This window comes from Somniosus microcephalus, chromosome 13 (genome assembly GCF_052327205.1).
Source record: "Somniosus microcephalus isolate GS21.2 chromosome 13, FLI_Smic_1.0, whole genome shotgun sequence".
Lineage (NCBI taxonomy): Eukaryota > Metazoa > Chordata > Chondrichthyes > Squaliformes > Somniosidae > Somniosus > Somniosus microcephalus.
In genome coordinates this window covers 81,692,148-81,716,113 of record NC_140999.1, presented here as the reverse complement: position 1 = coordinate 81,716,113, position 23,966 = coordinate 81,692,148, and the positions used below count along the sequence as shown (strand labels likewise).

General features: G+C 46.8%; 1 protein-coding gene across 3 annotated transcripts in view; it reads right to left on the bottom strand.

The window, feature by feature from the left end:
* Positions 1 to 315: 315 nt before the first annotated feature.
* Positions 316 to 23,966, bottom strand: part of LOC147108447 (cystinosin-like) — a 61,695-nt gene continuing 38,044 nt past the window's right edge. The window contains exons 6-11 of one of the 3 annotated variants that reach the window (XM_086005090.1): positions 15,785 to 15,922; positions 12,796 to 12,895; positions 11,374 to 11,493; positions 9,396 to 9,566; positions 8,462 to 8,579; positions 316 to 1,941 (exon numbers count right to left, since the gene is read on the bottom strand). In XM_086005090.1, the coding sequence (XP_085861216.1) occupies positions 1,799 to 1,941; positions 8,462 to 8,579; positions 9,396 to 9,566; positions 11,374 to 11,493; positions 12,796 to 12,895; positions 15,785 to 15,922 (790 nt within the window). In that variant the 3' untranslated portion in view covers positions 316 to 1,798. The remainder of the gene's footprint in view (positions 1,942 to 8,461; positions 8,580 to 9,395; positions 9,567 to 11,373; positions 11,494 to 12,795; positions 12,896 to 15,784; positions 15,923 to 23,966) is intronic. The other 2 variants (XM_086005091.1, XM_086005092.1) reach the window with 2 other exon arrangements.

Here is a 23,966-nt window from a genome sequence, read left to right as displayed (position 1 = left end):
TGACCGCGGACAGCGAGACTGGCGGCAGCCGGCGTGACCGCGGACAGCGAGACTGGCGGCAGCCGGCGTGACCGCGGACAGCGAGACTGGCGGCAGCCGGCGTGACCGCGGACAGCGAGACTGGCGGCAGCCGGCGTGACCGCGGACAGCGAGACTGGCGGCAGCCGGCGTGACCGCGGACAGCGAGACTGGCGGCAGCCGGCGTGACCGCGGACAGCGAGACTGGCGGCAGCCGGCGTGACCGCGGACAGCGAGACTGGGGGACAGCACAAACCAAGCTTGTACTTGCTGGTCAGTCAAGGAAATGAAGACAGATTTAATTTCAACAAAGATTTAATATTTTTCATTTGATAAATTGTTTACTTATTAGAATTTAGAGATTAGAAAGTGTACAAAAAGTTATGAAGCTTTACTGAGGCAGCAATCGATACAAGTTGATTTCCATTGAATTGAAGTCATGGATCTGACAGAGAATGAAACACCCCAAATGTCCATCAAACTCAGGGCCTAGCACCTGAGAAGATGCACAAAGCACACAAGGTCAATGTGTTAAAGTGCACGAACAAACCCAATGCAGCCTCACTGAAACACTACCCTCGGAGTGAAGGGCAAACTCCCAAGTACTGCCCCACATCACTGCCTCCATGGAATTAACCTCAAACCAAACCACAAGCAACTCCACGCCAGGCGGCAATTATTTGAACAATGACTTTTCTCTCAGTGGGGGATGGTGCAGTTTAAAATAGGGGTACTTACCCACAATGATCTTAGTTAAATTAAGTGCCGCTTGAGGCCAGTCATTGAGTTGAACTGTCTTCAGCGTAATTGTGAAATTGGTCTGTGTTAACGGGTGAAGTTACTCCTGAAGACAAAGCCCAGCCTTCTTTTCTAGCCGGGAAGGTATATTTGCAGAGTGGTTGGGAGAATTTGCACACATTGCTTCAGTACTGCATTCAGAGAGAACTCTTCTCGACGTTAGTCTGAGCACCATGACTCCCTGCCGAGTCTTTTAACACCACCCTCTCCTAGCACAATCGGTCAGTACGCAACCAAAGTGGTTCTAATGCGCTGCCAACAGATTTTAACTCAAGAACCCTTCCACCCTCCCCGCACCCACCCCCAAACACCAAAAGCCAGTCTAATTGTTACTGATTTAATTCCAAGATACTGGGGCAACCTCGCCGAGGGCCCGGTCCTGAGGGCGGGGCGATGGTGGTTAAAACCCAACAGATGATTTTTGAAATGTAAAACTCAACTGCTGCCGAAGGAAAAATTCAAGCTCTAACAGCAGAAACCTCCAGACACATGCGTGTGAAACAGACACTTCCATATCTCCCATTTAAAATTACAAGTACCTCGGTTTCACTGAATACTATATTTTCGTACGACGGGAAAAGCTTCGAATAGGATGTCTAGTTTGGCTGTCCATTCGATGGCCTCGAGATGCCGAGTGGGGAAATGAGGTGCCTCCCGCAACAGATCTCAGTGGGCAGGTTGATGTGATGTGTTCCGAGGTCTGGGACTCACGGTCACAGTCTCACTTCGGGTTGTTCCTCATCTTCTACTTGTGGAGCAGGTGGCCGCATGGTCCGTGCCCTGTGCGGATTAGGTTGAGCACCGTCCACTGTCTCCGAGGGAGGTTGAAGCCAGGGACCGCTGCGGTTGGGTTTTACTGAATGATGCAGAGTTATTGCTGTCATTTCATTCACAACTAACATTGATCAATTTTGTGTTGTTGCAAGTTAAAGATTGCCCAATGAATGTGTCCAGAGCCAGCCAGTGTTGTGCAAAAACAGTCTCAGTTATCTGCACTCAGTAACCTGTAGCCAGGCTTGGGTCTGTACAAACAATAATGCTGCACAATGAAGAAAATATCAAACATTGCTGAGAACAGTCCCAGGCCAAACTTGGTTGGGTCTCCAAAAATCAGCAACCATTCATCTGCAATGGAAATCAAACATTTATTCAATGAACAGCAATAATCTGCAGTCTGAGCAGCTCCAATCTGAACCAACAAGCATCATTGTTAGTGTAGACCCAGGCCAACCTGCATTTTACATCGTGACCCAAGGAAACACCCTACAAGCCAGAAACAGACCCGTGCTGCCCATCATACTCTTGAACTGTATACAAGGACAGAGAGAGATAGGACCAGGAATCTCTGGGAACTGGTCTGCAAATCTACAGAGGAAAGACTTCACAAGACATTAAGAATAGAGCTTTATTTACCCAAATGGTCCACTAGATCAATACTCATTGTCCAGTGTAACTTTGACGATCACCCTGTATATTCTACTGCTATAGGTACACAGGACCAGGAGAGAGACTTTTCTTTTTAAACTGTCTCGCTCTCTGCGTACCCTCACTCCCTTTTATCCATGAAATCCTCAGTCCTCAGACCACACCATTCAGCTCCAAAGCTCTTCCTGACCAATATAAATGCCTTGGTAGAAACTCACCAAGTCCTGACCGATCTTAAATTAGCCAACAGGTGTGTTGACCATCTCAACTACTTACTGCCCATCCCTAGATGCCCTGGAGAAGATGGTGGTGGGCCGCCGCCTTGAACCACTGCAGATAGCACTGACTCAAATGAGGGGCTTGCTGGGCCACTTCAGAGGGCAGTTAAGAGTCAACCACGTTGGTGTGGGACCAGGTAAGGACGGAAGCTTTCCTTCCCTGAAAGACATCAATGAATCAGTTGTTTTGTTTTAAAACGACAATCCAACAGCTTCCCTTTTACTGATTCCAGCTTTTTATTTCCAACTTAAAAAAAAAGATTTCAAATTCTCAAACTGTCACAATGGGATTTGAATTCATTCTCTGGATTATTGGTCCAGTAATATAACTACTACACTACTGGAGCCATTGTTGCTAAAGACAGCCAGCAGGTCCCAAGATACAAGGCATGCCACTGAACTACTGCACAGTCCCAGGATGGCTTTATTAGACTAGTGCCAAGAATAAAGTGAGCTGATGTCCCAATTCTTTGCATGAGGAGATAGAGGGGCAATGCTATAAACAGTAGCTTCAGAAGATATTTCTGGTCTTGAGTGACAGTATTTATCAAAGGCTACGACTCTGAGTAGGGGGTTGAAATGGGAGAAAAGCTGGTCTGCACGGAGGTAGAGTGTGTTACAGGAATATAGTGGGCCATTCAGCCCTCGAGCTGATGCAATCAGATCATGGCTGATCTGTATCTCAATTCAATCTACCCACCTTGGTTCTTAATACCCTTGGCCTCAAAAATCTATCAATCTCAGTTTTGAAATTTTTAATTGACTCCCTGCCTCAACAGCTTTTTGGGAGAGCTTTTTGGGCCTGGCTTTAATTTGAAAATTCTGCCCCCTTGCACTGGACACCCCACCAGAGGAAACAGTTTCTCTCTATCTACCCTTTCAAATCCTTTAATCATCTTCAACACCTTGATTAAATCACCCCTTAATCTTCTAAACTCAAGGGAATACAAGCCCAGTCTGTGCAACCTGTCCTCATAATTTAACCCTTTTAGCTCCTGTATCATTCTGGTGAATCTGCGTTGCACCCCCTCCAAGGCCAGTATATAACTCTTGATGTGCGGGGCCCAGAACTGAACACACCGACTCCAGCTGGGGTCTAACCAGAGCTTTATATAAACTGTAACTAAACTTCCACCCCTTTGTATTCCAGCCCCCTGGAGATAAAGGAGATCAAGGCCAACATTCCATTAGCCATTTAATTATTATTGTACCTGTCCACTAGCTTTTAGTGATTTCTATACTTGGACCCCTAAATCTCTGCTGCTCCTCCACAGTCCCTAGCTTCTTGCCATTGAGAAACTGAAGTTAGTGTTAGCACTGGGGTGATGGGTCACTGATCAAGTAATGCGAGTGGCTTTTTACATCACTGCACCCAAGTCAGGGCAGCTGCTTCAGGAGCCCTTCTTCTATACATCAACGGATTAAATGGCACAGCAACATCCAGATGTCAGTTATGGCGACATTTGGCTCTGCTACGGATGTTGGGAAGAAAGCGCAACCAGGGTTTCAAGGCCTAGAATGGTTCCAGGGATGAGGGACCGGAGTTACGTGGAGTGACTGGAGAAGCTGGGGTTGTTCTCCTTGGAGTAGAAAAAGTTGCGGGAGATTTAGAAACATAGAACCATAGAAGATCGGAGCAGGAGTAGACCATTCAGCCCCTTGAGCCTGCTCCACCATTGAATGAGATCATGGCTGATCATCCAAACTCAGTACCCTGTCCCTGCCTTCTCCCCATATCCCTTGATCCCATTAGCCTCAAGAAATATATCTAACTCCTTCTTGAATATATTTAATGAACTGGCCTCAACTGCCTTGTGTGGTAGAGAATTCCACAGGTTCACCACTCTTTGGGTGAAGAAATTCCTCATCAGTCCTAAATGGCTTACCCTTTATCCTTAGACTGTGACCCCTGGTTCTGGACTCTCCGACCAACGGGAACATCCTTCCTGCATCTAGTCTGTCTAGTCCTGTTAGAATCTTATAAGTTTCAATGAGATCCCCTCTCATTCTTCTAAACTCCAGCGAGTACAAGCCCAATCGACCCAATCTCTCCTCATACGTCATTCCTGCCATCCCAAGTATCAGTCTGGTGAATCTTCGCTGCACTCTCTCCATGGCAAGAACATCCTTCCTCAGATAAGGCGACCAAAACTGCACACAATTCTCAAGGTGTGGTCTCACCAAGGCCCTGTATAACTGCAGCAAGACATCCTTGCTCCTATACTCGAATCCTCTCGCTACGAAGGCCAACATACCATTTGCCTTCTTAACCGCCTGCTGCACCTGCATGCTTACCTTCAGCGACTGGTGCACAAGGACACCCAGGTCTCGTTGTACTTCCCCCTTCTCCCAATCTATTGCCGTTCAGATAATAATCTGCCTTCCTGTTTTTGCCACCAAAGTGGATAACCTTGCATTTATCCACATTATATTGCGTCTACCCAATCACCCAACCTGTCCAAATCATACTGGAATTTCTCTGCATCCTCCTCACAACACACACGCCCACCCAGCTTTGTGTCATCTGCAAACTTGGAGATATTACATCTAGTTCCCTCGTCTACATTAATATATAGTGAATAGCTGGGGTCCTAGCACCGATCCCTGCGGTACCCCACTAGTGAATGCCTCCCACTCGGAAAAAGACCCGTTTATTCCAACTCTGCTTCCTGTCTGCCAACCAGTTCTCTATCCAAGTCAGTACCTTACCCCCAATCCCATGTGCTTTATCTTTGCATGCTAATTTCTTATGCGGGACCTTATCGAAAGCCCAAATACACATCCACTGGTTCTCCCTTATCTATTCTACCAGTCACATCCTCAAAAAATTCCAGTAGATTAGTCAAGCATGATTTACCTTTTGTAAATCCATGTTGATTTTGTCCAATCCTGTCACTGTTTTCCAAGTGCTTTGCTATTACATCTTTTATAATGGACTCTAGCATTTTCCCCACTACCGATGTCAGGCCTACCGGTCTATAATTCCCCATTTTCTCTCTACCACCTTTTTTAAATAGTGGGGTTACATTAGCTACCCTCCAATCCATGGGAACTGTTCCAGAGTCTATAGAATTTTGGAAGATGACCAGCAATGCATCTACTATTTCTAGGGCCACTTCCTTAAGTACCCTAGGATGTAGATTATCAGGCCCTGGGGATTTATCGGCCTTCAATCTCGTCAATTTCCCTAACACCATTTCCCTACAAATACTGATTTCATTCAGTTCCTCCCTCTCATTAGACCCTATGTTCCCAGACATCTCTGGGAGGTTATTTGTGTCCTCCTTTGTGAAGACCCAAAGAATGTATTTAATTGGTCTGCCATTTCTTTGTTTCCCAGTATAAATTCCCCCGATTCTGACTGCAAGGGACCTACGCTTGACTTCACCAATCTTTTTCTCTTCACATGGCTATAGAAGCTTTTACAGTCAGTTTTTATGTTCCCTGCAAGCTTACTCTCGTACTCTATTTTCCCCCCTCTTAATTAATCCCTTTGTCCTCCTTTGCTGAATCCTAAACTGCTCCCAATCCTCAGGTTTGCTGCTTTTTCTGGCCAATTTATATGTCCTCTCCTTGGAGCTTATGCTATCCCTAATTTCCCTCGTTTGCCACGGTTGAGTAACCTTTTTTCTTTTCTTTTCTTTTTCTTTTCTTTTATTTTTATGCCAAACAGGGATGAACAAATTCTGTAGTTCATCCATGCGATCTTTAAATGTTTGCCATTGCCTATCCACCATCAACCCTTTAAGTAACGTTCCCCAATCCATCCTAGCCAACTCGCACCTCATACCATCGTAGTTTCCCTTATTTAAATTCAGGACCCTAGTCTCCGAATCAACTACTTCACTCGCCATCTTACTAAAGAATTCTATCATATTATGATCGCTCCTCCCCAAGAGGCCTCACACAACAAGATTGCTAATTAATCCTCTCTCATTACATAATACCCAGTCTAAGATGGCCTGATCTCTAGTTGGTGCCTTGGCATATTGGTCCATGCAACCATCCCGTATACACTCTAGGAATTCCTCCTCCACAGTATTGTTACTAATTTGGTTAACCCAATCTATATGTAGATTAAAGTCACCCATGATAACTGCTGTGCCCTTATTGCACGTGTCTCTAATTTCCCGTTTAATGCCATCGCCAACCTCAGCATTACTGTTTGGGTGTCTGTATACAACGCCCACCAACGTTTTCTGCCCCTTGGTATTTCTCAGCTCTACCCATACAGATTCCATATCATCAGAGCTAATATCCTTCCTTACTATTGTGTTAATCTCCTCTTTAACCAGCAATGCTACCCCACCTCTTCCTTTTTGCCTGTCCTTCCTGAATTCCCAGCCTTGGTCACCCTGGAGCCATGTCTCCGTAATCCCAATTATATCATATCCGTTTACATCTATTTGCGCAGCTAATTCATCCACCTTATTACGAATGCTCCTCTCATTAAGACACAAAGCCTTCAGGCTTGTTTTTTTAAACACTTAGTCCTTTTAGAATTATTATTTAATGTGGCCCTGATTGATTTACACCCTTGATTTCTCTGCCTTCCACTTTTGCTTTTCTCCTTCCTGTCTTTTGCTTCTATCCATGCTTCCCTTTCCTCTATCTCCCTGCACAGGTTCCCAACCCCCTGCCATTTTAGTTTAAACCCTCCCCAACAGCACTAGCAAACACTCCCCCTAGGACATCGGTCCCACCTCCCCCAGAACCGGTTCCAATGTCCCAGGAATTTGAATCCCTTCCCCTTGCACCATTCCTCTAGTCACTTATTCATCTGAAATATCCTTCTATTTCTACTCTGATTAGCATGTGGCACTGGTAGCAATCCTGAGATTACTACCTTTGAGGTCCTATTTTTTAAATTTACCTCCTAACTCCTTATATTCAGCTTTTAGGACCTCATCCCATTTTTTACCTGTATCGTTGGTACCTATATGCACCACGACAACTGGCTGTTCACCCTCCCCCTCCAGAATGTCCAGCAGCCGCTCCGAGGCATCCTTGACCCTTGCACCAGGGAGGCAACATACCATCCTGGAGTCTTGTTTGCGGCCGCAGAAACGCCCATCTATTCCTCTTACAATAGAATCCCCATTCACTATAGCTCTCCCGCTCTTTTTCCTCCTGTCCTGTGCAGCAGAACCACCCATGAATGGCTTCCAGTGGCAGAAGGACCAGAGGACACAGATTTAAGGTGATTGGCAAAAGAACCAAAGATGACACGAATAAACTTTTTTCTTTTAAACACAGCGAGTTGTGATCTGGAATGCGCTGCCTGAAAGGGCGGTGAAAGCAGATTCAATAATAACTTTCAAAAAAGAGAATTGGATAAATACTTGAAGAGGAAAAATTCACAGGGCTATGGGGAAAGTGTAGGGGAGTGAGATTAATTGGAAAGCTCTTGCAAAGAGCCAGCACAGGCACGATGGGCCAAATGGCCTCCCTCTGTGCTGTATCATCCTATGAAGTGTAGTTGTGTGGCTAAGCTTTGCTCAGGGTCGTTTGGGGGGGGGGGGGGGGGGGGGGCGCGCGGAGAGATCAGAGTACATGCACCAGGACTGAAAGCTCCCGCAGCAACTTCAAACTGAAGGACGATAATTAAACTACAAACAGTGTAAAGAAAAGTTACAAAACCCAATAGGCTGCCTGGGGATGAGGAAGAACAGGATCAAAGAGTGAGCAGAGGTTTAGTCCAACTATGCAGGGGACTAGAATGTCTGAAAGTAGCACTCTGTAAAGGACCACTGTGGGATTTCTCGTTGAGTACATGGTGTACAACAGGGACAGCAACATGAGCGGGAGGGAGGGAGGTACAGACCCCTGGATAAGGGTTAAAGTACCAGCCAGTGTTTAAGGGCCACTCACTCAGTGCGTCCATCTACAAATTGAACCACTCCAGAGTGAACATTTCATTCGCGCGTCAGGTCAGCCATTACCATTGTTGTAAGATTGCAGGAACATCTGTATGATGCTGAAACTACCTCCAGTAAAATCCAACAGCACATTCCCAATGGACCAACCAACTGTGCTCTTCCTCCGATAATTCATGTAGGCCTGAAGGGAGACAGTGAAACACTGATGATAAATCAGTAACATCATGCTCAATCAGTAACGGTGATTAAACAGGAGACACAAACACTTTGTACTGAGCCTCTGGAATGTGTTGCAGGCTGGTGTGGTGGGTGCTGACTCTCTGCCTTCAAGAGCAGCTGGACCGGTTCTTGACTGGGGCACAGATCGCATCATATAGAAGGTAAGTGACTTTACAGATATCACTTGGTCTGAGAGGAATTTTCCCCAGAGTATTTTTTCCCCTTATTGGCCCTGGATTTTTCTCTCTTTTTACCTCTCCCACATGGTGGGGGGGGGGGGGAAATGGTGTGTGGAAGTGTTTAGACACGATGCTACAGCCATCATGGTGTGGGACAGGCTTGGTGGACCAGCTGGTCTTTTGCTGCCCATCAATTTTGTATGTTTGTATGGTATTAATGCCCCACCACATCTCAACCTTCTCCCTCAGCCCAAAGCTTGAAGGCAAAGTAACTGGGATCGGTGTTGCCTGGTCACCAGGTTGCTAATGTCAGCACCATGTCTGTTGGTAAAGGACACTGAATCCAGCTTCTGCTGAACAGGAATCCTTTCTCTCAACTGTTTAACTGCTGCCACCTCAGAGGTCAGTCTCGGGGTCAAGCCCCTCAGCATTCTAATACTGTTGTACATCAGAAGCCTGGGAACAGTTGGGGGTGGGAAAATCAATAACCATCCCGATGGTTTGCAGGATTCCTCACATCGGCTGATACCTGGTGACAGATCACAAAGCATCAAAGTCCCCCGCTGTATCCCGCACTGTGCCTGCACCCCATCACCTACCTGGGGGACGTATTTGATGAGCGTGATTGCCAATTTGATGTAGGAGAAGTAGTAGAGATACTGCAGCCAGGTGATTTTATCAGCTACGGCCACAAATAGGGTGACGAGAGCAAAGAGCCAGGCAATCACCAGCAGTCCAGCAGTAATCCTCGACACTTTCTGCTCCCCTCTCTGTGACATAAATACAGGAGAGACAGTCAGAATGCAGCATTAACTTAAACAGGGACTTTAAACAAAACAGCTCCCAAATGCCAAAAGCAAAGACAGAGATGTTGGACTGGAAGAGTGCCAGGACCAGACTGTAGGAGTAGCCGAGGTGGTGGCGGTTGGTGTGGGGGGGGGGGCAGCAATCGGGAACGGTGCAGATTTGTAATGGGCAGGTTATTAGCTTAAACAAATCTTTCAATCAGTGTACAGACAAAGGGAATGCAATGGATGTTGTACATATGGATTTTCAGAAGGCATTTAAAAAGCTGCCACATAAGAGGCGTCTTACAAAAATGAAGGTGCATGGCATTGAAGGGAGTGCAGCGGCATAGATAGACAGCGAGGAGACAGAGGTAGAGTTGGGGTAAATGGGTGTTTGTGGGAGGTGTACCCCAGGGATCTATGCTGAGAGCTCTTATTTCCCATTTATATAAATGATTTGGAGACAGAGGAATGATACAAAGTTTGCTGATACTAAATCAAGGGGCATGACAAAGTATGAGCAAGAATGGAAGAAATTGTGGAGGGCATTGACCAGTTAGCAGACTGGGTAGGTCAATGGCGCATGCAGTTCAGTGCAAAGAAATATGAACCAGTACATTGGGCAAAGGAGGAGTGAATCAAAGTCTACACTAAATGGCAAAATTCAGCAGAGGAACCGAGACCCGGAAAATTCACTCGAATTTTACCGAGTGCAGGTATCAAATTGAGGTTCTCAAAATTCTGAAAGATTTTGAGTGGGTAAATAGTAAGAGAATAGTACTTCTTTCAACTTAGTATACTGTATTCGCCGCTCACAATGTGGATTCCTCTACATTGGGGAGACCAAACGCAGACTGGGTGACCGCTTTGTGGAACACCTCCGTTCAGTCCGTAAGGGAGACCCCGAGCTTTCGGTCGCCTGTCACTTTAATTCTCCGCTCCATTCCCATTCTGACCCCTCTGTCCTCGGCCTCCTATACTGTTCCAATGAAGCTCAACGCAAGCTTGATAAACAACACCTCATTTTTCGATTAGGTACTTTACAGCCTTCTGGACTCAACACAGAGTTCAACAATTTCAGACCACAACCTCTGCCCCCCATTTTTTTGGATAGCAGCCATTGGTAATAATTCTGCTGTTCCCAGTTACACCTCTTCTAGCCCCATCTTTTGTTTCTTTACTTGTCCCATTACCATCTCCTTTTGCCTTGCACCATCATTCCTTTTGTCATTTAATCTCTCCTGCCTTCCATCCTATCACAGACCTTCCCCTTTGTTCTCCCCCACCCCTTTCCCTCCCCCTGCACTTGTTTAAAATCTGTTACAGCTCTAACTTTTTCCAGTTCTGACAAAAGGTCATTGACCTGAAACGCTAACTCTGTTTCTCTCTCCACACCACAAAAGCTGCCTGACCTGCTGAGTATTTCCAGCATTTTCTGTTTTTGACTTCAGATTTCCAGCATCTGCAGTATTTTGCTTTTTTAATAGTAAGAGATTGTTACCACTGTTTGAAGAATTAGTACCAAGGAGGCAAAGATTCAGCCTGAACACAAGAATGAAAGGGAAATTAGAAGCAAGATTTTCAGTGTTATTAGAATAGAGAAGGGGCTAATGAGCGAGAGACTAACTACATTTAAAAAGGGAATTGCAACAGGATGTGACCAGGAAGAATACAGACACAGGAAAAGGACAGGTGAATGGGACTCGCATCTCAAGCTGACAGCCTCAGTCAGTGCTATAAACGCTATGATTCTGAATCCAAAATTAATAAGCCTCTGAGGCTGACTGACCTCATACAAACGACACTGACAGATTGTAAACGTTGTTAGCAGGACTGCATGGAGACTGAAAAGGACATCACTGCCTTCCACTGGGTTTATCCCACCTGGGTTACACTTCAGGAACTGTTTCTGAAAAAGCAGAGAGCAGATTTAGCACATTCATGAAAACCAAATTAACAGTAAAATTTGGAATTAAACGGAGGTCTTAATCACATTAGAATTCTGTCAGGATCACAGATACAAAACCACTACACAACCGACCAACTGTAAAAGGACAGTTGACCCGTCACTCATTACCAAAAGCCTCACCCAGACCAGCACAGAATAGTAAACCCCATCCAAACGATGCTAACCTTGGAGTTTGTTGGACTTCCTTCTGCTACCAGGCCATTGACTCAGCCTCACTGACCAGCCAGCTATCTGTGTATCTACCCAGCAGGAGAGGAGCCCCATCCACACAATCTACCCGCACGCAGAGATGGCTCACCAAGCACAAAATCTCATCTGACTCTCCAGTGAAGTACTGAGGGAGTGCTGCACGGTCATAGAAATTTATGGCACAGAAAGAGGCCATTCGGCCCATTGTGTCTGTGCCGGCCGAAAGAGCTCTCCAGCCTAATCCCACGTTCCAGCTCTTGGTCCGTAGCCCTGTAGGTTACGGCACTTCAAGTGCCTATCCAAGTACCTTTTAAATGTGATGAGGGTTTCTGCCTCTACCACCCTTTCAGGCAGTGAGCTCCAGGCCCCCACCAGCCGCCCCTGGGTGAAAAAAGTTCTCCTCAACTCCCCTCTAATCCTTCTACCAATTACCTTAAATCTATGCCCCCTGGTTATTGACCCTTCTGCTAAGGGAAACAGGTCCTTCCTATCCATCTCAATTATATATCACAATTAAATCTTCCCTCAGCCTCCTCTGTTCTTAAAAACCCCAGTCTATCCAATCTTTCCTCATCGATGAGGAGAATTTTAATGTTGTGGGCTGTGCCTGACAGGGTGGTGGAAGCAGATCCAATAGTAACATTCAAAAGGGAATTGGATAAATACTTGGAGTAAAATTTTCAGGGCTATGGGGCAAGAGCAGGGGAGTGGGTCTAATTGGATAGTTCTTTCAAAAAGTCAGTACAATGGGCTGGATGGCCTCGTTCTGTGCTGTATCATTCTATGATCTAAGAGGGGGTAGGAATCCCTCCCTGTTCTTTCTGTACTGCTGGTTAACATTTTGAAAGCGGTTTCTGTTAGAATGGTAATGCTCTCCCCTTCAGTAATTTGACCGTGTCCTTCGCTGCTCCCCAAAGAACATTTACTGAAATAACCACGTGTTCTTAGTACTTGGGAAGAAACTAAATTGAATGTTACTGTATTACATGGAATTAAATGTTACCGTAATATACACAATTAAATGTTACTGTAATGTACACAATTCAATGTTACCTTAATATACGGAATCCAGAAGAGACCAACGTTAAACATTCCATATGCAATGTGACCGGTCAGATTAAGTGCGAGAAAATCAAAGTTCAATCCAACCACACTGTGAAAGAGAGAGAAATACATCATGCAGTAGCACCCTCGCCGATTAATAAACTAATCTGTTTAGAACACAAGTCGAAAGAAGACAACGGGATCTCTGATACAGAAACTGCCAAACACATTAATTTATACACAAGATTAATTTTGAATTAAAAAAAAGGTTGCGGGCAGGCTCGGAACAATCTCCCTGTGGTGTTTATCAGGGAACAGAATCCTCAGCATCACACAGAAAAATGCTGCGGGCTAAAAGAATTTCCCACATTGTGAACACCATCTAGTTACAAACCAATGACTTCTGCCTGCCCAGAATTACCTAGAGAGACACAGCAACCTGCCACCCACCGCCCAGAACATCAAGGCCTCAATCCAATTGTCTAAGAACATTGAAAATTATTGGGTAAAGTGTGTGCAAGATCAGGCAAGTCCAGTCTGTCGTCAACACCATCTCATCAGGGTAGGTTTTAGTTCCAGCTTGGGGTTAGCCGTGGAGTGGGGAGGGAGATGAAAGCACACAGTTGAGAGAAGTCCCGCTCTGACTGGCAGCGTTTTGTACCCACGGCAATGTGTATCCAGAAGGTGATATTTGAAACGTGTGATTATAATGTTCAACTGTCGCAAGAATCAAAGTGCTGCTTGGATTCACTTAATCCACCCTTGGCCAAATTCACAAACAGTAGGCACACTTCCCAAGTATCAACTGATGGATTATAAACTACAAATGTACCAGAGAACTAGAATTCCTGCCGCACGAGGTTAACCTGCATCAATAAGGCAGAAAATATGCAGAAAAAGTAGAATGTCATTCATTTATATAACTGGCCAGACCAGGCATTTGAATTCCTCTAGCTCCAGTAAAGCTCACAGTAATAATAAATGCCAAGGCTGCTATCAATTTAATCACTGCCTTGGTAAAATGCTTCACACCTTCTCACTCACCCATACCGAATGAAATTATGCCCAAGCATTAGAGGAGGGTTTGAGAATAGCGCCGAAACTCTTGTATTTCAACTACTTGAACGAACCTTTCAGAGACACAAGCTGTCTGAGGAACTGCAGACACCAACACAGCATAAGTTCAAAGAGCTAATTACAGAATGTGAAGGAACATGCTGACTATCAATCTGACGTTTCAGTGTGTATCAACTCACTACGTTCCTTGTCCTACACAAACCCCGGTCAAATCTCAATGCTGCAACTTTGGCCATTCGTGACCTACAGCTGAGCAGATACTGGCGGCGGCGGCAGCAGCAGCAGCAAATAAATGCATGGTTGTTGAGTGAAAATGGGTCTGTCAGAAACAGCAACTTACACAGACAGCAGTCATGTGAAGGGCGTTAATAATGATACAGCTTTGATCAGACACGAATTTCCATGTTAAAACTGACATTATCCCAGGGTAACAAACTTTACAATTTGAGGCAAATTAATGGGACCAAACATTTTAATGATGGCAGCATCAAATTGAGGTTCTCTTTATTCCAATGGCCCAGAATTTGCTGGAGTGCAGGATCTCACGGCCTGCCTGGTTAGTTAGACTTGACTCTGCACCTTCAGCTCAAAACATTTTTTGCCCTGCAAGTTTCGTTCCTGGGATGTGGGCATCGCTGGCAAGGCCAGCATTTATTGCCCATCTCTAAATGCCCTTGAGTTAGTGGTGGTGAGCTGCTTTCTTGAACCGTTGCAGTATGTCTGTTGAAGGTACTCAACAACTCAACTCAAGTTGCTGGAAGTGCAAGCTGATAATGGCGTGGTGAGGGTAACGGGGTATCTGGGACATTGGTGAATAACGGGACCAGCAGTGCATCTCCTTAACCAATGAGATTAATGGATTGAGAAAGAAACAGAGGAAGAACTGAGAAGGAAATAGGGTGAATTAGAATCAAATCAGGTACAGAAAAAGAAATAAAAGATTGGGAAAGAAAGATTGGATTGAGAGAGAGAGAAGGGAAAAAACGACAAAGGAAATGTAGAAAAAAATTTAAACATTTAACATTTCTTAAATCTCCAACAATTCACTACCTGAAGGAATGAATCTCCACACTTTTAATTGTTCACTTTCTGGGCCGGAGAGGTTGATTGGCAGTCTTGAACAATTCTCATCATTAAAAGGGTACTTATGCTATTAATTACTAGATTAACTTTCTGTGGCAAGTTTAATGGGCAACTAATGTTCAAATACAGCAACTTCATGAAAATCACGGGGAGGTTAAGCACGAGATGCCGTTTTCACGAAGCTAACAGTGGAACGGTGTAAATGCCCAGTAAATTGTGGCGATTCGCAATTCACGGGGTATCACTTCCTTGCCACAAGTTACTGGCCGATTTGCACTTAATAACCAAGCATCATTATTGTGGTAAACCACTTTTATCGTTCACTATCGTTACACTATGGTTATCACTGTTTATATCGTTACACTATGGTTATCACTGTTTACACTGTTGTATCACTACACAAGGTCACCTCTTGTCACGCTGTTATACCTGGGCTGACCACAGCTGACTCCGCCCATGGCTCCGCCTGCTTGCCCAGGTATAAAGGTGGTCGACTGGCTGGTATTCCTCCTTGTTGGACCCGATCACCCACGAGGGTGGGCTCTGTTATTTAGCCAATAAAAACCTATAGTTACTATCTTAACTCGTCGCTTTTCATTGGATGAATTGATAGGTATATCAATTATTTGCTAGCAAATTCCAGTCCTAGGTGTTTATATTGCAGCAAGTTAGAGGAGCCACAGCAATGACCTGCATGAGACACCAGTTCGACAGCTGTCAATTTTAATAGTCAGCAGAAACTGAACATCTCAGAATTCAGCAGTTTAAACTTTCTTGCACACACAAGACTGTGAATGTTGTGAAGGGCTCCTCACAGTTGCCCGCATGCACCGTTTACCTTTTACGTCTCCAGTTTTCAATCACTTGGGGGTAGAAAGAGATGGACCAGGCCAAGAAGTAAATCCAGCCAATCACCTGACATATGATGCTCAGGGCACTGCTTTGCACCACCTGGAACTGAATTCTTGCCAGAGTTCTACAAAAACAATGCAATAGTCAGACAAACAAGTCGCATCAGTCACAGGACAACAACTGGAATTTATGCAGCACCTTCAGCGGAGTAAATGTCTCAAGGCGTTTCACAGAGGTCTAAAGGAAAAATAAAATGCTAAGGATAGGAGGGGCGATCAAAAGGTCTTAATGGAGAAGAGGGAGGTGGAGAGGTAGAGGGGTTTCGGGAGGGAATTCCAAGCCTAGGGCGGGGACGATTGAAGACACAGCTGCTAACGGTGGGGCGAAGGAAGGGGGGATGCGCAAGAGGCCAGAGTCAGAGTTTAGGGGGGAATTTGTAGCACTGGAGGAGGTTACAGCAATAGGGAGGGGCGAGGCCATGAAGGGAGTTATACACAAGGATCAGGAACTAGGGGACTGGGAGCCAATGTAGGTCAGCAACGACAGGGGTGATGGATGAACGGGACTTGGTGCAGGATAGGTTACAGTCTGCAGAGTTTTGAATGAACTGAAGTTTAGAGGATGGGAGGAGATTGAATAGTCAAGTCTGGAGGCGATAAAGGCATGGATGAGGGTTTTAGCAGCAGATGGGAGTGGCAGGGTTGGAGATGGATGATATTACGGAGCTGGAAGTAGGCAGTCTTTGTGATGGAGAGGAGATGGGGTTGGAAACACAGCTCAGGCTCGAACAGCCTGAGGCAATGGGCTGGGAATAGCCGAATACATTGAAACAATAACAAGTTGACTCAGGTGGGTAAGTCACTGAGAAGCGGAGTCATGAAGATCTGGAAGGTTCCAGGAGTGATTTCATGTCTGTACTGAGTTAACTGATCTAATCTTGGGTGACCGGGTGAGTGAGAGAAGGGCTTACACTTACTCCACTCAACGCTTAGGTTAGTGGTTCCAAGGACTACAAGGATCCTTTGGGTTCAATTGGCTGTGTCACAGCAGCCTATGAAATGCGTGCGGCCTCATCTCTGCGACCTTGTGGAAATAGAGTGGCTCCAGCCTATACTCTTTCCCTCACCACCACTAAAGAGATCCCTCTGGCCCAATGAGTGATGTTTAACTACAGTCCGATGGTCCCTTATCCAACCAGCTGATGGGATCTGCTCCGAAATCCATTTCACTAGAGTCTCTGGTCAGTCACTAAACAAATAGAAGCAATGATAAAAGATTCGCCTCCAGCACACGACACATGCTAATCCTGCAATTTAAATTAAAAGTAAGCAGCGTAGCAATTTAAAGAAATTTAGCTACAGACTGACGGCTCCCAGTTTCAGCAAAAATATTCAAATCCCAGGTAGGTATTAACCAAATAGTTTAGTTACTCAATCACTTGTCCTAAAATCTACAACATGATCTTGACAACTTGTAGCCCTGGAAGACTGCCCAAGACCCATCTCTAGGTAGCCCAACCTGTGAATCAGCAAGATCCATTTGATCTGCCCTGCTCAAGATGTGTCTGCAGTTACCAATAAACTGCAAACCATCACCACAGACTACTGAAAGGAGAAACACTGAGGCTGGGCAGCCGCACTCCCCCGCCCCAGACCCCCTGGGCAGCCGCACTCCCCCACCCTCCGCGCCGCCGCTCCCCCACCCCGGATCCCCAGGGCCGCCACACTCTATACGAGAAGGAACCGCCGGCTATCCAGTCTGCAAATGATAATCCACCAAGCAAAATTCTCCCCCCCGGCCTGTGATATAGTGGCCATCCCTGGTAACACTCCACAGCCCTATTATCCCGAGTGAAAAAAACACCACCTTATTTTCCTTCCTACTTCTAACTTGATCATTTCATGTCACCGATGCATAAACCCTTCCCCACAATGAACTCTCTTCATGATCTTGACAGTAAAAACCCCCGTATGGCCTCGTGCAGTTTTGACTCGAGTTATCCCCCATGCTTGCCGACCTACATTGGCTCCTGATACAGCAACTCCTCGAATTTAAAATTCTCATCCTTGTGTTCAAATCCCTCCATGGCCTCGCCCCTCCCCGTAACCTCCTCCAGCCCTACAACTCAGAAATCTATATTCCTCCAAATCTGGCCTCTTGTGCATCCCTGACTTACTTCGCCCCACCATTGGCAGCCATGCCTTCAGCTGTCTAGGCCCTAAGCTCTGGAATTCTCTCCCTCAACCTCTCTCTCCTCCTTTAAGATGCTCCTTAAAACCTACCTCTCTGACCAAGCTTGTGGTCCCCTGTCCTAATATCTCATGTTGTTCAGTGTCAAATTTTGAGACAGTGCTCCTGTGAAGCTCCTTGGGATGTTTCACTATGCAACTTGTTGTTGCCCTGGGCTCACTAAGAAGTTACCTAGATATCTGGGCAAGTGAGAACACCTTTCGGGACACTGAGTGTGGGCTCACCGACCAAAGCAGCCTGAAACTCCACAGAAGCAACCCTCAACACCAATACCCTCGGCTTTGCTCAACCAATATCAGAGCAGATGAAATCGCCCATTATTAACATTCTGACCATGTTACAGGCCCCTCACCTGCAAAACAGCTCATTGTCATTTCCGTCCCGGGCAAGCGGTCTTTCAATAACAGCCAATTATCTACTTCCTGTACAATTCCTGATTTCAATCCTCTGCCAAGACACATTTATTATTTACTTGTATAGATGCAATACAGCGGACCCGAGCGGGAGCGGCGGCAGCAACATAAAGAGTGGGAGAGGAGCAGGCCCGGGACACAGCGGACTCGAGCAGAGATTTAAAAAACAAAAAAAAAGCAAGGAGTGATGTCACAGTACAGCAGGTAGGTGAGTATTAGTGTTTTTTTTTCTTTAAACTAAGAGTTGGGGAACTATAACTATTACATTATTAAATAAACAGAAGGCTTTCAGAGAATCCCGGGGGGGGGGGGCATAGAATAGAAATGTTGTAGTGATAGGGGATTCTATAATTAGGCGGATAGATAGTGTCCTCTACAGCCAAGAACGAGAATCCCGAAGGGTGTGTTGCCTACCCGGTGCCAGGGTAAGGGATATCTCACGGCAGCTGGAGTGGAATTTGGAAAGGGAGGGGGTAAATCCAGTTGTCATAGTCCACGTCAGAACAAATGATTTAGGCAGGAACAGGGAGGAGGTCCTGCTGAGGGAGCATCAGGAGTTAGGAGCTAAATTAAAAAGCAGGATCTCGAGGGGAATAATCTCTGGATTATTGCCTGAGCCACAAGCAAATTGGCATAGAAACAGGCAGATCAGGAGAATTAACACGTAGCTAAAAGGATGGTGTTTCGAAAGAGGGGTTCCTTTTCATGGGACACTGGCACCAGTACTGGGACAGAAAGCTGTACTGATGGGGCAGATTCCACCTAAACCAGGATGGGACCCATGTCCTAGCAGAAAGGGTATATAGGAAGGTGGCAAAGGCTTTAAACTAGTAATGCGGGGGGGGGGGGGGAAGAATCTACAAAAAATGAAACCAGACCAAATATAAAAACAGGAAACAGTAAAGTAAGGGAGGACATTGATGGCCAGGGAATAAATAAAGTTATAGAACAGGAGTTTAAAAAGATGGTTAAAAATAATATAAGAGGAACTGCTATTAAAAATGAGTTAAACTGTCTGTACAATATCCATAATAAAACAGGGGAGTTGGAGGCAATCATGCGTTGCAAGGAACCAGACACAGTAGGGATTACTGAGACATAGCTACGGAAAAATCAGAACTGGCACTTAAACATTGCAGGGTATAACATATTTAGAAAAGATAGAGGTGGAGTGGCTGTATTTATTAGGGATAACATAATGGCAGTAGAAAAAAGTGACGCAGCTATCAGCAAACCAGAAATAGAATCCATGTGGATAGAGATAAAAGATAATAAAGGATCAATCACATTAATAGGCGTAGTTGTAAGATTTTGCAATAAATTTACAGCTCCGAAGATTAATTCACTTTGTGTAAAGAATCCCTGGGTGATGCACCTTTAAAAATTTCAGGGACCAAAAATGGCTGTCAGACCGCATGGCCGAAGACAAAGGACTTGGAAAACAGCTTGTGTGTGTGTGTCTGTGAAGAAAGGTTCAATGGCAGTCAAATGTGTCAAAGGGGAGTTTCCCCCCAGCCCTGCAGCAGGACAATCGATGCCTGTTTACAGAACGTTCTACAATGTTGACTCTAAGATCAAGTGCTTGAAACTGCCAGCATGAACAAAGGAACTTTGTTTGCTAAGCACTCAAGACTGTCAATCAATTGCAGTTCCAGATGACCACAGGACAATGCTTTGTTTACAAAGAAATTGAATGCTATTAGCATTTGTTTGTATATCATGTGGACACATCCAAACTGAGGAGAAACCGTTTAAATGAATGGGAGAACACATTCAAACCCATTACTGGACAATGGGGCAGTTGGATCCCTTTTGTTTTAGCCCAGAAACACCAGGATCTGGGCAGGCCCCAAAAGGGGATATAAAAGATAGCTTGCCAGAAGCTCTCTCTCTCTCTCTGGCCTCGCCTCCGTGTCCCTCTACAGCGTGGGAGTCTGCCCGTAGAAGCGAAACACCAGCAGTTTACTTTTAAAACACTGGGGTGTTTTTCACTTCGGGGCAGTGAAGATCTAAGTTCGCAGGACACGGAGCAGGCATTTCCAGTGGCGACCATAGATTTTTCTGGCCTCCCAAAAGGCAACTTAGAATAGGTATCGGGGTGGGAGTAAAGTGGGAATTTTGTTATAATTGTGATTTTAGTCGATTTCCTTTGTTGTATCCGTTTCTCCTCCCCTATTTAAGCAAGACAGTGTTGCACCTAGCAGAGAAGTGCTATAGTGAACATTGAATTCAGTATTTAAAACTGTATTAAAAAGGAGTAGCTGTTTTAAAGTACTGTATGTAAAACTGTATTAAAAGGGGTGTTGCATCAAGTTGAAGTGCTGTGGTGAACGCTGTGTAGCTATTTTTAAAAGTCTATATTAAAGTACTGTATTTAAAATAAGGTAGCGTTGCACTGGACAGGGAGCGCTCTAGTGGACACTAAGTGTACTGCGTTTAAGCAAAAGTGTTGTTCCAGGCATAAAAGCCATTTCGATTTTTCTTTTCGTTTTCAATAAATACTGGTCTGTTTTGCACCCAAACCACGAGTCACGTTGTTGTCTGTCTACATCGCTACCGAATAAGTCCGGCGGTCAGAACTCAGGAATAGGGGAGCGCTTCGAAACCACAAAGGGGTCCCTGGAGCAGCTCAGAGGCTTCTGACTGGCCAGAGACAAATAACACCAACCCCGCTAGCGTGTGGCTAATTCCTTACAAAATGGCGACCGCGGCAGGACCCTCGGCAATGGTGTGCGATGTGGCAGACAGTGGTTTGGGTCTGGAAAGAGCAGCAGTTATTGGGTTTATTTTTATCCCACTGGTTTGTTTGTGGTTACGTTCCCGCAGGCTTGGGGAGGTTACCCGTAGGCTTAGGGAAGCCAGGGCAGAGAGTTGGGATAGGGAAAGGGAGGTTGAGGAATACCAAGCCAAGGTAGAGCGCCTGGTAGTTCAGTTTAGTGAGGGCAAAAGCCACACGAGGTACGAAGTAGAGGACCTGAAGTGCCTAGTTGCAGAGGCTAGGAGCAAGGAGATGAGGGTGCGGGAGGAGAATGCTCGCCTCATACAAGAATTAAAAGAGCATGAGGAGAAAGTTAGGGAAGTGAAGGCAGCATATAAGCTGGCCTGCTAGCAAGGGTTTGAGGAAGCAGATCATGGCCCCTGTAGGGCAGAGATAGAAAGCCTGAAGATGGCTTTAAGGAGAGCAAAGGGGATGATTTGTCTGATCAGCCCGAAGGCAGGTCCGAGCTTCAGGAGCTCCGGCAGCAAAGGGGAGTGGAGGATGAGGTGGTAGATACAGAAATTCCCCCCCCCCCCACCCCCGGGTCGAGTCACTATTGGAGGCAGTGCGGTCTCTTTTGACTGGCCAGGGGAGCATAGCAGCCACCACCGGTGCTTTGACCCCATCCCACTCCCAGCAATGGCTGGAGCCAGCGCAGCCTGCTAACCTGTGTCCCCGTGAAAATGCTGAGGGGAGCAGGCCCTATGTTGAGATGGGGGAGGAGATGGTGCAGGGGAGATATTCGGTGGAGACTGGAGACTCCAGCACGGTGGTCCACTTGGAGGACCTGACCCATTCATCCCGGTCTGACAAGGTCCCATTTAGCTTAAATGGGACCCACAGGGAAAAAGGCAGCTGGGAGTGAACCTGAGAATAGAAATCCCCAGCCCACAGCAGGTCCAAGTTCACAGGCATGCGCTGTGACTTGTGTTAGGGGAGGAGCTATTCATGATTTTGAACAGGATTACTGGCAGGCAGCCAGTTATATCAAACAACGCAGTTTGTTTAAGCAGGGGGCAGGGGTACAAGCAGCTGGGATTGTAGGAGCTCCCCAGCACTTGGCCCGAGCGATTCCCCCTCTCTTGTGGGACTCCGGGGAGGAGCCTGAACCAGGTTTTAGACCTGAAGGGGAAGGCTCTCAGCCACCGGTGGCAAGGGATTGCCTGTCCCCAGCCCAGGTTTGGGAAGGGAGGGACCCGAAGGAGGAGGGTCCCCAGCCAGCAGGGAGTGTGACCCGATCCAAGGGTCTGCTTGCCTGGGTAGCCCCCCCAGGCAACACTCCCTAGGAGATCTCTTCGGGTACCCCAGCCCAAGAAAGTATGGTCACCCACTTCACAGTGGAGTAGGGCGGTCTCCCCCACCAGCAGCCATAAGCTGCGAGGGACTAGAAGCTGCAATCAGTCCAGCCATGCCACAGGGAGCAGCCTGTGGCAGCCCAACCAGGGACTGAGCTCCGTCCGTCCTCTATACACTCAAAAGTTAAGAACGTACCGACACGCATATTACATCAAAAGAAAGTTTACGATTCCGGAACGGTCATAAGCGTATTTACTTTTCGGTGAGACAAAAATTGTGCCGACGGTATCCAAAAAACGTTCAAAATTCCGCTCATTATCCAAAATTCCGCTCATTATCCCCTCATTAGCATTGAGTGACGAGAAGGTTGACCAATTGTACGGTCGAGCCAATCGCTGCGTCAACAGGGGCGGGTTTCATTGTGTGCGGGGGGCGGGCCATCCTACAGTTGAGTGACGTGATGATTGACCAATCCTACAGTTCAGCGACCTGATGGTTGACCAATCGGTGCGTCACATTGCGTGTGGGGGGCAGGCATAATCCTTCTGACCGGAGGTGAGTGGCCGCCATCTTGATTCCTAACTTTATTTATTTTTGCCACTTTCTGTGTGTTAGGGAACTAAGGAAGAAAAGAACAATTTATTTCAGTTTTTAAATTGTATTTAGGAACAGTTAGAAATGAAGTGATCCCCTGCCCTTCGCCCGGAGGCTCGCCTACTTTGACGGCCATTTCGAGTGGCTGTGCTGGCGCCGGGCGCGGCCTAGCAGCCCAGGAAGCCTGGGCCTCAAGTTGAGCGGATTCCCGGCACGATGCCGCTGCCACCCTGGGCCCCGAGGCGGACGCCGATCGATTTGTTTTAGTCGCCCAGTTTAGACAATGCCCGGAACCTGCTGAAGGCCGTTCATGTCCGCGACCTAGGTCACTCCGTCTTCGCCTCGGCCAACCGGCATCAGGGCTCGGCTCAGTTTGCGGCTGCGGCCTGGGGACTCACTCAGGGCTTTCACATCCTTCGGCCCGGTCCCGGGGCTCCCGCCGCGCGTCAAACCGCGCCGCCAGAGAGCCGGACCCAAAGCCACCAGGTGGACCGGCCCGCGGCGGGTCCGTGCCGGGAGCCACCGCGCACAAAACTTCCCCGTGGCGTCAACAGCCCCGCCCCAGTGCCCCGACCCAAAGCCACCAGGTGAGCGGCCGCGGCGGGCCCAATCTCGCTCCCCCCTTCCTCCCCCAATCTCGCTCCCCCCCTTCCTCCCCCAATCTCGCTCCCCCCTTCCTCCCCCCAATTCTCGCTCCCCCCCCTTCCTCCCTCAATCTCGCTCCCCTCTTCCTCCCCCAATCTCGCTCCCCCTTCCCTCCCCCAATCTCGCTCCCCCCCTTCCTCCCCCAATCTCGCTCCCCCCTTCCTCCCCCAATCTCGCTCCCCCCTTCCTCCCCCCAATCTCTGCTCCCCCCT